At 38.7% G+C, this 13,459-nt stretch overlaps 1 protein-coding gene across 3 annotated transcripts in view; it reads right to left on the bottom strand.

Moving 5' to 3' along the window:
• NEIL3 (nei like DNA glycosylase 3) overlaps window positions 1-12,779 on the bottom strand; it is a 58,066-nt gene extending 45,287 nt beyond the window's left edge. For 2 of the 3 annotated variants that reach the window (XM_063723740.1, XM_063723739.1), the window contains exons 1-2: window positions 12,509-12,779; window positions 108-232 (exon numbers count right to left, since the gene is read on the bottom strand). In XM_063723740.1, the coding sequence (XP_063579810.1) occupies window positions 108-232; window positions 12,509-12,664 (281 nt within the window). In that variant the 5' untranslated portion in view covers window positions 12,665-12,779. The remainder of the gene's footprint in view (window positions 1-107; window positions 233-12,508) is intronic. The other variant, XM_024246546.2, reaches the window with a different exon arrangement.
• Between the last annotated feature and the right edge of the window lie 680 nt (window positions 12,780-13,459).

Genomic DNA, 13,459 nt, shown 5'->3' with positions numbered 1-13,459 from the left:
CACAGTACTTCCTACATGATTAAATGTGACACCCGGCAAACTCCATCTAGCCTTCTACGCATCTTTAAACATAGAGAGAGAAGATGTATCTTACAGGCTTATCTTACCGTAAAGCTTTTGGTCCAAAGTACATAAAGAGCTCCTTCCCCAAAGTTTCCACGCCACTGTAAACATATCCATTAAACAGGCTCAAGACATTCTGGCTGGAGTCATTATTATTCAGTGCAGCAGCCTAGTAGAAAATACATGTACACACATAAGCACACACACACAAACTCTAAGCAAAATTATTATTTCTTAAATGTGTTTATATTACTTCACGCCCAGGTGCATTCCAATGAGAAGAATAATCTCCAACAAGTCATGTAATGTAATCGGCTGTTTACATACATTTTGTCAAATCACTATGCAGTCATTTAAAGAGAGAGAGGCCAAAAAAATTAAGTGAAAAAAAGTAATTGGTAGACAATCAAAATAAAGTTTCTTCCAGGACCATATAGCTCTGTGCATATGAAAAGAAAGCACAGGAATACAACACGAATGTTTTAAAACTAAAAACTGGAATATAGGTTCTTCCATTTCCAGAAGTATATAGCCAAGTTCCCTGAAAGAGCGGTCAGATAAAAACAGCTACAAATGACAGATGATAAAATATGAAAACAAAGTATTTTTAACTGCACCGATGAACTTTTAAGCTAGTATGAAATAATAAAAGGTCAAAAACTAAAAGCGGGAGAGAACCCTGAGAGGTAGTAGGGAGAGCTGTGAAGCCAGCATCTATCCTAAGGGCAGTGATTGAAACTAAGGAATGAGAGCTTCAATTTTCACATCTTGTGAGGGTGCAGGAGATCAGAGATAAAAACCTGGGGCCCCCTGAGTAGGGGAATCTAATTTGAGGTCCTGTTCCAAGCACAATGTTAAGAATAAACAAAAAATAAACTCATATTCCCTTTCCCCCATCAGCCTTGCAAAACCAAACAATACATTGTTAGAATGACAACATATAGGCGGAATCCTATAAGATATTCGAGGAAATTATAAACATGAATTAAACAGAAAACAAAAATATAAAATGTAGGTTCTTCTGTGGGAGAAGATAAGAAAGGGAGTTTGGTTTAGATTTTAGTAATGACCTTTTTCTTAAACTGAGCATTATGTATACTGGTGTTTCTTATGTCACTATTTTTTATTATTTATATATGTTTTATAAACATTATTTAATTTAAACTCAAAGTGTAATAAAAATGTAAAACTTAAGACATACATAATTATTATATAAGATAAAATAGGGTATACAGAATTACATCTACGCATTAACTCAGTCTAAGGTAATATCCTCATTTACCTCTAACTTCTTTTGTGTTTTTCTCAAATGGGCCTAAGGATCCTCAGAAGATTCTGAATGAAAGCTTGGTGGGCAGTGGGAGTGGGGAAATGTCAAGATATAATTATAAAACAGCTTTAGATACAGAGTCTAGAAACAAGTCACAATTTTTCCTCAGTTTAGAGTGAAATGATATTGTTCAGTGATTCTCAAACTTTTGGTTTTACAGACATTTGTCATTCTAAATGCTTAAGATGGCATGTCCACCCTATTCTTTATTTCACTAAATTGGTCTTTGTTAAGGTACAGTCACAGTACTTAGCTCAAAGAGAGATAACAGGGAGACAAAGAAAAAAAAAAAAGAGACAGACACTATTCTTCCACTAAACCCATTCAAGGTTGAAATAGCTACAGTCAATGCCAGAATTTTCCAACTGCCTAAAGTTCAGGCGACTGGCTTTATATATCCCTCCTTTGTTTAAGAACTGGAGAATCAATCACTGGCTTAGAATGACAGATAAATTAAATGCACAGGAGTAATTAAAAATGACAGCAGGCCGGGCGCGGTGGCTCACGCCTGTAGTCCCAGCACTTTGGGAGGTCGAGGCGGGCGGATCACGAGGTCAGGAGATCGAGACCACGGTGAAACCCTGTCTCTACCAAAAATACAAAAAAAATTAGCCGGGCGTGGTGGCGGGCGCCTGTAGTCCCAGCTACTTGGGAGGCTGAGGCAGGAGAATGGCGTGAACCCGGGAGGCGGAGCTTGCAGTGAGCCGAGATCGCGCCACTGCACTCTGGCCTGGGAGACAGAGCGAGACTCCGACTCAAACAAACAAACAAAAAAAGACAGCAATCACTTCCTGTTCTGCACAAATCACAAAAAAAGAACCTGTTGGAGACTGTAGGTATATGCCACCATGTCCTCAAAGCTCAGTCTTTGGTTGCCCTTTCTGGGATGAACTCTAGTACCTACCAATAATTATCAAGCACTGGGAAGGCAGGCTTGAGTACTCAGTGAGGAAAAAACACATTTGCCTTGTTTTTATATAAGTCAATCTTTTAGAGCCCTGAATTGAGAAACATCAAGAATCTTGATGCTTTTCTCCCTAACAAGAGACTTTAAGCCACTTAAATACACTTCAGGCCAAGTATAGATTACAATAGTGGGTTTTAAAGGTAGGTTTCCATGACAACCAATCAGTATGTAAAAAGTTCTTATAAACTTGCCAGGACACTTTTAAGATGATGATATACAAAGCAGATATAGATCTTTGTCTCAATATAGATTAGGCTGTATATTTTCGGGATCTCAGATTTAAGTTCTTATTAACATTTTACACCCTCATTTATAAGTCAATGGTCGGAGCCTTGTTTCCCCACCACTCCAATGTCAACAATCTCTTCTCTTTTTCCAATATTCTTTACTAGCAACCTGTTTCAGCCATACCCTGTGAAATCTTCTAGCTTTTCTTAGAGCTCCCAGCAGAGGCCAGGTGATGAATGTTACCCCATTTTACACACACACACACACACACACACCCTTCTCTCTCTCATACATAGTAGCGTTCCCTGCTTCTTCGGTAGGAAAGAATTTGCTACTACCGCCACTCCTATGCTTTAATCTCCTTTACCCCTTTAAGTTTCATAAGTTACATCTGATGCAAAGGCATAAGAATGATACATTAGACTTTGGGGACTTGGGGGGAGGGACAGAGGGGCGTGAGGGATAGAAGACTACACATTGGGTATAGTGTGCATTGCCCGGGTGATGGGTGCACCAAAATCTCAGAAATCACCACTAAAGAACTTATCCATGTAACCAAACACCACCTGTTCCCCCAAAAGCCTACTGTAATTAAAAATAAGAAATTTTAAAAAGTTAAAGCTGAAACTCAACATCTATCTAATGTCGATTGATTGGCCAATTATGAAATCCTGTGTCAGCTGCAACATCACTGCTTCTCACTGCACCTGACTGGCTCACTTCCCTTCTTCCAAGATGGGAAACCATCTGACTGGCCTGCACTCACTACTTGTCTTCTCCCTACCTGGACCTTCTTTCTTCTACTTAGTTCTGACTTTGCCAGGTTTTATAATGGCTACTAGCAAAGAGACAGAGAAGCAACCTTGAAATAGACAGTGCTGTCACAACACCTAATAAGATAGTACATGAGTCCCAAATGTCTCATGTGAAGTCTGCTCACATCACCAAGTTAACAGCTTTGACAAGAACTTACACCATTTAGTTAAAAACTCCAAAAGCCAACACCTATAACAGTTCATGTTATTCACTTGGCTTTGTCTACAACAAAAGTGGCACATGACATCTGGAAAGATGATCCTCCTCCCCATTAAAAATGGCTGTTTACCTGGATAAACTCATTTTAGAAAAGTTTACTGACCCTCCACTGTGTGTCAGGCCTTGTTCTAGATGCTCGGGATGCATCCATAAATAAAACAACTAAAACCAGCTGCCCTCATGGAGTTTATGTTCTAGTAAGGAAAAAGAGTAGGCAATAAACACAATAACACAGTATGTTAGAACATTCGGAAAAGAGATGGAGATGAAAAGGAGAGATCAAGATTGGGGGAGGGTGCAACAGGTTGCAATTTTAAAGGAGCAGTCATAATTTCATCAAGGAATTGAAATTTGGGCAAGTTTTAAATAAGCGAGCCATGATCCAGGCAAAAGGAATGACAGAGCAAAGGCCCTGCTATGCCACGGCCCAGAGAAAAAGAGGAAGAGTAGTAGATAGATTTTCTGATTTCATTCTATCAGTTCTGAAAACTCTGCCAATTTCCTGGGGAAGTTTTCTACTCCATGAAGACAACTGCCCCATTATCAAAATGCCCAAATCTAATTCAGCAGTACTGCCCCATTGAGTTTTGTTGTAAATGGCAAACCAAAATACTTACAGAAATAATAAGTGTAAAATTTTTTGTACCATTTAACCTCAAACCACCATATGACATATATTTCAGGTGAGATCAATTGAAAAAACAAAAGGAAAAACTGACAAAAGTAAGGGTTCTTAATGGAAACCTCAACTTCTTTTTACCCCAATATTAAAATGCTTACGACTACTAATAATATTTATTAGGAAGAGACTCAAAACTAGCCATCCTGATTTCTACCAGAGATTTTCCCCCAGGGAATTCCTATGTGGTAAATGAGCCTATAAGGTCCTGCCTCAAGATTCTATAGAACCTACACTGTGGGGAATATGGTTCCATGTACAGTTTATGAAAAGCACGGCTGAAACATCCCTCATAACCAATGCTGAGGGATAGGCTTTTTTAAAAAAAGTTTTTATTATTTCCAGGATTTATGCCTCACGGCATCAAAGGTTATCCTGGAGCAGACGTCTGTATCTGCAAATCTACTGTCATCTATCATTGATTTTAGCAAGTTCTAACCATGGTGGCCAGGCACAGTGGCTCATGCCTGTAATTACAGCACTTTGGGAGGCCGAGGCAGGTGGATCACCTGAGGTCAGGAGTTTGAGACCAGCCTGACCAACATGATGAAAACTCTACTAAAAACACAAAAATTAACTGGGTCTGGTGATGCATGCCTATAATCCCAGCTATTTGGGAGGCTGAGGCAGGAGAATCGCTTGAACCCGGCAGGTGGGGGCTGCAGTGAGCTGATCTCTCAATAGCACTGCAGCCACCTGGGCGACAGAGCAAGACTCCATCTCAAAAAAAAAAAAAAAAAAAAAAAAAGAAGAAAGGTCTAACCGTGGAAAATGATGTGGCCATTTAGCAAAAAAAAGTTTTGGTGGATAGTGCTTCAAACCTTATGGTTACTGGGCCACTTATTAACAAGAAAAAAGGTAATATGTTCCCTTGTAAATAAATTCTGTTGTGAAAGGAAAAGGAGTCAACAATGCAAAGTCCCCAATATACTTGAAATGCATGAGACCATTATATATCTTCACACGGCTGTCAATGGAAATTGAAGTATGTTGTCGTAGCTGACAGAGCCTCAAAGAGAACCTCCAACTAAAGTCTTAAAGGTGTTAATACATGTCTTATTTGCTCTACTGGTGTTTTACCCTATTCTCTGCAATTAAAAACAACATACAATATGATCTTTAAAAAATGAAAACTCTGAAATTACAAATGTTGAAAAAAGACGTTTATCGCCTGATGAATGTTAATATTGTAACATACATGTTGACAGAAGAGCAAGTGAAGGAATTCACAGGTAGATATTAACTTATAGAAAAACATTAACCTAAAAATATCAAATGACTTCAGTGCAGCAGAAACTCTTCTAGGTACAGATGCTATATGACCTTGGCTTGAATATGTTTAAGAATTCCTTTTTTAATACCCGATGGTATTAAAATGTTAGTAAAACCTCTTCCTTGCTCACATATATAGCCTGTAATTCTCTCTGGGCCTAGGGTTTCCCCACCTGGACAGTAGGATAATCTTGAGGCTTTCTACCTGCCAAATTTCACATAGTATTTTCTAAACCACTGTCATAGTACTTACTATATTGAATTATTATTTGTGTGTGACTTGCATATCTCCCCTGTCTATAAGCTCTCTGGGGACAGCAACAAGTTTAGCTAATATCCTTGATGGCTTTACACAATGCCTGAGGGTCAGTGAACATTTGTGGGATTAAATAGATGCCTCCTCCTTTAGCTCTGAAAACCAAGTGTGGCTTTAAAATATACATTCACTTCTTCCCCTCTCACCATCCCCATCCTGCTTGACTTTTCCCAAGATATCTTGGCAAAATCTTCTACTCTACCATCTACTTAATCTCCTTTTAAAATTCATTAACATCCCAATATCTTATTTTCTAATTACCCGCAATGGAGTGAGATTTAAACATAGGAGGACCAAATTCTCATGACTACTAAAAGCTATAACGGAAGTAAAATACTCTACTTACCAGAATTTCCCATAAAATTAAATGAACCATATGGGAAGGTTTAGGGAGGAGTTCCTCTGTGTTTAGCAACCAGTCCTGGCATGCCTGGTTTTTATTTGACATGTTTACTTAGCATTTAAATTGTTGCTCTAAAAAGATCTAATCCAATACAGCAGTTCTCCCTTATCCAAGGTTTCACTTTCTGTAGTTTCAGTTACTCATGGTACAGTACCATAAGATATTTTGAGAGAGAGAGATACCACATTAACTTTTATTACAGTATGTCATAACTGTTCTATTATTAGTTATTGCTATTAATCTCCTACTGTACCTAATTTATAAATTAAACATAGGTTGTATGTATAGGAAAAAAGATAGCATATATAGGGTTCGATACTATGCATGGTTTCTGGCATTCACTGGGTGTCTTCAAATGCACCTTCTGTGGATAGGTGGTACTACTGTGCTTAATTTTGGTTTTGAAATGACACATCAAGATTTTTTTATTCAGTTGTCTATCATGCAGATGGTTTACCCAAGTCAGCGGATTCCTGGTACTCTATCATTTCTAAAATAATCAGCTCTGGATAATATACTTGGGATAAAATTAAATTTTCAACTTATGATTGGCCAATGCAAGCACCTGGATATATCTTTCACTATTCTTTTAAAACTCCATCTTAAGGCAAAATTCTGGTATACCAGTAATGGTTTGTTCTACTTGTTTTAAGAGCTACTGTGTACAAATTGGGCAAGACTTTTGCAATAAACCTAAGATTTATAAGATATTCACTTGTCCTACCATAGAATCTAGGGTTATCACTTCTCTCTACAAGTTTTTGCTGCCCAAATTTAAAAACTAATTTCCATAAGCCTGTTATCTTTGCTATGACTATACACAATTGTCCAATATACACTTGACTTTCTCATGTTGACCCTTATAATCCATTACTGTATTATTTGAACATTTCATCCTTTTTAGTTTTTTCTGAAATAAAGACGAAAATCTCCTTTGACACAAGTTTAAGTATGATTGAGAAGGGTTCACCTTCCCATTTGCAAGTGGCTTAATAATATGAAATCTTCAAAACAACATACATTTTCAGAGACAGCACATGATTTATTGTGCTGATTACCATTTATCCTGCCTATCCATGGGTGGACGAGGAAGATAAACTTTTCAGAGCAGAATAAGCCTTTTCCATAGATAAATGTTTCAACTGTAGTGCAGTTTTTTCCCTATAGAGAAGAAAATACCATATTTACTTTCATACTCTCTCCTCTTTCCTCACACACTTTTCCCCCCAATATAACACTTTTTTTTTTTTTTTTGAGACGGAGTCTCGCTCTGTTGCCCAGGCTGGAGTGCAGTGGCGCGATCTCGGCTCACTGCAAGCTCCACCTCCTGGGTTCACGCCATTCTCCTGCCTCAGCCTCCCGCATAGCTGGGACTACAGGCGCCCACCACCACGCCCAGCTAATTTTTTGTATTTTTAGTAGATACGGGGTTTCACCGTGTTAGCCAGGATGGTCTCAATCTCCTGACCTCGTGATCCGCCCGCCTCGGCCTCCCAAAGCGCTGGGATTACAGAAGTGAGCCACCAGCCACCGCACCCAGCCTACAACAACACTTTTGAATCAGAGATCACTTATATACCAATCTAAGTCATCAAAGAATATAATTTTAAAGTGATTTCTAAACACCAAAATAGAGGTCCTCAGGCCCATTCATCAAAAATATATTCTACAATTTTCTAAGTGCAGGACCTTCAAGCACTTACTCAGAGACTAAAGACTTTGTACCTTATCTGAAGGCACCAAATGATTACAAACCCTTCATAAAAATAGGGTGTTCCTCAGATAAATGGGTCTGGTGAGAAAGTTCTGACCCAGAAGAAAAAGGAACAATTTCCAGGGTGTTTATTTTGCTAGGCACTAAGCTAAGAATTTTATATGCTGCTTAATTTAATCCTGACCAAATAAGCTAAGATGTGACAATAAGCATCTCCAGAGGAGGAAGTAACAAAGAAATGGGAATTCAAAATCAAGATGATCAGATGTTCTTTTCTCTACAGCATACGGAATATGTTCATCTTGGATAAAAAGCTACAATAGCCATGGAAAATTACCTCCCCTTTTCCCTCCTTTGTAAGAATGTTTCTGTTCTTTGTTATCCCTTGTTTCATGATTCCATAGGATTCTGGATACCGATAATGATGATCTTGAGTCATTAAGGAAAAATCATTATTAGTACCCATTTAAGAAGGTAAGGAAGTATACAATGCATGTTCTCTAAATTATTTAGAAATCCCCTTCAGATGCTTAAAGAAATGAGCCTCATTTTGCTGGAAAATGAATCTCTGTAGATTAGCTCATTTCTTTAAATAATGGCAATAAAATGAGCCATGATTTTTTTCCCCACTTTGAAGAAGGAAAATTTACTACATGGTTTATATTCTGGTAGTAGGAATTTCCATATAACATGCACAACAAAATATACACATTCTCATAATGAAAGATTCCAAATGGAATTTATTTCTAAATCTTTAATCATTTTGCACTATTCAAAACCTTGCTCTTCTCCATCCATTCAACTTTTATTAAATGTCTCCTCAGTTCCTGACACTGTGAAGCATATATAAAGATAAATAGCTGGCATATTAAATATATGTATCAAATTTTAAGGAGTGATGGAAATAATCAGACCATGTTTCAGATAAAATGAATGCTTATAAACTGTTTCATATCCTGTTTTGTGAGATTGAAAACACATGCAGATTAAATATGATTTCACTAAAATATTGTATCCACCCAACAATTAAAATCAAAGGATTGACTCTTCAAAGCTCATTAACCAGATATGTTCATTTATATTCCCATATTGTTTCTTACCATAAGTTTCCACAATCTCCAGCAGAGTTTTATGCAATTTGCTTACACTGTTGCACAATTTTATGCTGACAAGACAGTGGATCACGACTCAGAAAAATAATATAGTACATCCATGACTAGCAGATGCTGGGATCTTCTATGACTAGGTTTTCTCAAAATGAGGATCAGTTGTCACAGGGAGACATGCATTCAAGTGTGTTCTCTATAAACTTTATACTGGAACAAAGAGGAATGCTATATGACAGAGTAACAGTTCATTATGGCAATAGCTACTGAAGTAGTGTTTTTTGGTTTGTTTTTTGGTATGATTATCTGAGGTTTAAATATTTTATTTTGAATGCCCATTAAATATTTCTTTAGCTCTCATTAGTAACTTTTTCCATGTTTACTGCACTGTAAAGAATGCAGTATGCAGTTATTAAATTATTTTTAAATGCTGCCTTGTGAAAACTAATCATTTCAAGTCAGTAGCAGAAACATTTAAATAGCTTTAACTCTTTGGCATAAATGCCTAGGAGACATGGGATCATCTGTTATAGTAATGATCTTGCCAGAGGTTTGTGACAACCTACCATGTTTTATGGATCCCTCTAAAATGCAAAAGACTCTTCATGTTTACAAAAGGTTATAATTATGTTTTTTTTTCAGATCAAAGGCCCAGAAAATGAAGCCACAGTAAATTATTTAGAAGTTTACCAACAGCCTCAAAGAATGTATTCCTTCCATATTGATTTTAAAATCCAGTGTCCACAGAACCAGATTCCTGATCCTAACCACAAAGACCTATTCCAATTTTTAATGCCTCTTTCTATCAAGGTATCAAAAATAATACCTTTAAATGCCAGGCCTTTTATGTGTGGGGTATAACTTATTGAATATTGCTGCCAAGTGATGTTAATAACTGCCTAACCATTACTGAAGCATTTGTATTATATTATCACGCTGCACTTTTTTGTGCAATCCAAACATGGCCATAGAAGCTATTAGAAGAGAATTATCAGAATAGATATAAGAGAATTGACTCAACCGAACAAGACTAAAAATGGTGGTAGACACAGCCAAAAATCCAAGGTTGCACTTTTCTATTTAATAAATAACCACTACTACATACTGAGCATTATGGTGTTCCTACCATTGCATGCTAAAAAAGCAATAAAGATCCTACTGAATCTTTTATGGCTGAGAGGAGCTATGGCATGGTTAAGAGGGTAGGCTTTGGATTTTCCAAGAAAAATCAAACCCTGGTTTAGCCCCTTACTAGCCATGTGATCTTGGGCAAACTTATTTAAACTCACTCTGAGCCTCATATGCCTCATCTGTAGAATCAGGTTAATCCTTTATCATAGGGTTATCCTTTTTCATGACTGAATGAAACGTAAATGCATCTCATGCTATACCATCAGAGATAATCATGACAATACTTAAAAGGAAATGTTTAAGCTATTTTTCCTAAATACCAATGAGGTGATATTTATTTAAAACATTAGGTTGGACTCTCACAGCGAAAGCATATCCTACTCATCTTTGTATCCGCAGGAGCTAGCATAAAACCTAACACAAAATACGTTGTGGTTGAATGACGTAAATGATGATATCCCTAAGTATATTCATGTCATATCCATTGCTTAGCCCTCCCATCTTTAGTTCTAAAATAGTGATTCTCTTGTCTTCATCTCCACCACCAGCACTTGACCCCAAATTTGTCACCTGGATTTCTGCAGTCGTCTCTTAAATGAGAGGGCAGTGTCTACTCTGGCTTTCTTTCAGTCTTTTCTTTTTCCTTTTCCAATCCCTGAGCTGCACAGCTTCTACTCACCCTGCAAACCTCAGTTTTTTGTTTTTTTTTTTTTGAGACAGAGTTTCGCTCTTGTTGCCCAGGCTGGAGTGCAATAACGCGATCTCAGCTCACTGCAACCTCCACCTCCTGGGTTCAAGCGATTCTCCTGCCTCAGCCTCCCAAGTAGCTGGGATTACAGGCATGTATCACCATGCCTGGCTAATTTTTTATTTTTGTAGACATGGAGTTTCTTCACATTGGTCAGGCTGGTCTTGAACTCGCAGCCTCAGGTGATCTGCCCACCTCAGCCTCCCAAAGTGCTGGGATTACAGGCATGAGCTACGGCACCCGGCCCACACCTCAGCTTGGCTACTTCCCTGGGGAAGCCTTTCCTGATCTTTCTACAGTGCCTTAAAGAACCATGTATCTCTCCTTCACAGAACTTACTAATTTATATTTCTTTAGGCGATTATTTAATGAATGTCTTTGTATCTTCCCAACTAAAGTATAGGCTCCAAAAGAGGAAGTATTTGTTTTTGCTCCCTAGGTGCCTTGAGTATTCAAAATTTTGTTGAATGAGTAATTTTCATAAATATTAATATTCTTAAGAAACCATCTAAAATCCATCTCTGTGGTACCCTGAAAGGATTTTAGAAACACTATAACAATAATAAAAAAATAGGTACAGAGTACTCACTGGCATATCAAATCAAAGTAAACAAAAGTGCAACTGGAAGGAGATGTAAAACTTATTCTTTTTTCCCAAGTTTGAAAATATATTTTCTTAGACTTTGAACCTCATTTCTTTCGAGTTGTAAGCATATGCTAATTTCATAGCAGGCAACTTTTTCTTCTAGGACGAAAGGCTATAAGGAAGCTTTGCAGAAGAAACTGAAATACAGTACAATATTGCATGTAGGCATGAAATACAATCATCCACACATCTAAAGGGCTTTTAAAACATGATGGCTTAATCAGAGTATTTTTAGTACAAGTTCTGGCCAAATGAATACCACATCGTCTGCAATGAATGCCTGAGTGGCAAGAAGCTGTGCTAGTTTACTTTAAAAAGAAATAAATTCACTTAAGGGAACCAGAACTGGGTTTCATTGCCCCTTAATTAGATGGCAATATGAAGTTGAGTGAGAAGTTAGTGCTAAATTTTCTACGTGTAGTTTTAGAATTATATACTAGTTGTGATACACTTAACCAACTGCAGATTAGGCAAGCAATAAAGTAGAATTTTATGCTAAAAGCTTAAAATGGGACGAAAAAACATCAGAGGTAGCAGAGATTTGATAATATCAACAGTAAAAAATGCAGCTGTAGACATGGGAAACCATGTGGGTATCATAAAGAAGTTAAGTAAGGTGACTCGGATAAAACACCTTCACTGGATTCCCCTAGGGCATCTTGCTCAGGCAGCAAGAGCCCTCCTCTGCTGCGCAGGCGCGCTACGACCGACTTCTCCCTACAGTAAAGTGACGATAAACTTTGTGAAAGGTGGGACCCCAGGAAACCTGGGCCAGAGCAAAGAGATGACACTTTAAATCCTGGAACCCTGATGGGGTCTTTATTCCATTTCCCCCTGCTGACTGCATGACCTGTTACAGGAGTAGCTCACCTGCGGGGAGATCACAGCCGTGGAGGCTGCGAGGTGCAAGGCGCGGCCCTGCAGGCTCCGCAGAGCGCTTCCCCGCACGCCGGTCACCGCCTGGCCCGAGAGCACCCGCGCGCGAATCTTCTCTCCATTCAGAGTACAGCCTGGTCCTTCCACCATCTCTGTGGCCGGCACTGTGGCCCACTGGTTGCAGGGCCTGGTGAGAATACCGCCGTGAAACTCAACCTCTGCGCGGGCATTGACTGCACGCAGAGGAAATTCAAATCTCGCGCGCGTCTGGCCCAGCCCAGGCCCCGCCCAGGCTCGCCCAGGCCCCGCCCAAACAGCACCCTAGCTATTGCGGTCTCTCCCTACGGCTCATGCGCTGTGGTTCATCCCCCACCGTAGGTCTTGCTGTGGGTTTATTAAGAAAACGCAAACGCGCGTGGGGCAGGGGGCGTGGAGGACAACTAACCAGGATGAACTGTAAAAGCAGAAGAAATTGAGACTTGGAAAGCTCTGAATGTATTTTCTTTGCGTTAAAGTTTTGCCCTTGTCTTTGAGCTACTTAGTATACACACATTTTCTGATCTGGTCCTCTTAATCTGTCCTTGTCTGTGACGGGACAGATATGTCACAGACAATCTTGTTTTTGGCTCTGTTTTTGGTATGCTATATTTGGACGTGGGTGGCATAAGAGAAACGAAGAAGAGGGTTTTTGGAACAAACAGCAGAATATATTCTAGTGTCTTTATTTTAAAACTCCATTATTAGATAGTTAAGTGAGCCCTACCCAAGTCCATGCATCCGTTTTGTAAGAGGACGCCCCAAGATGAAAGCTATATGAAATTGCTTTGTTAAAGGTAGAGCTTTATATAAATTTGAGGGTAATGCGTAGCTTTTCAAATTTACCGACAACGCTAACCAAAGATGCATACATACAGATAAATCTATGAAGCTTATGACTCCATATAG

The sequence above is a fragment of the Pongo abelii genome, chromosome 3, assembly GCF_028885655.2.
Source record: "Pongo abelii isolate AG06213 chromosome 3, NHGRI_mPonAbe1-v2.0_pri, whole genome shotgun sequence".
Lineage (NCBI taxonomy): Eukaryota > Metazoa > Chordata > Mammalia > Primates > Hominidae > Pongo > Pongo abelii.
This window is presented reverse-complemented; position numbering and strand designations above follow the sequence as displayed.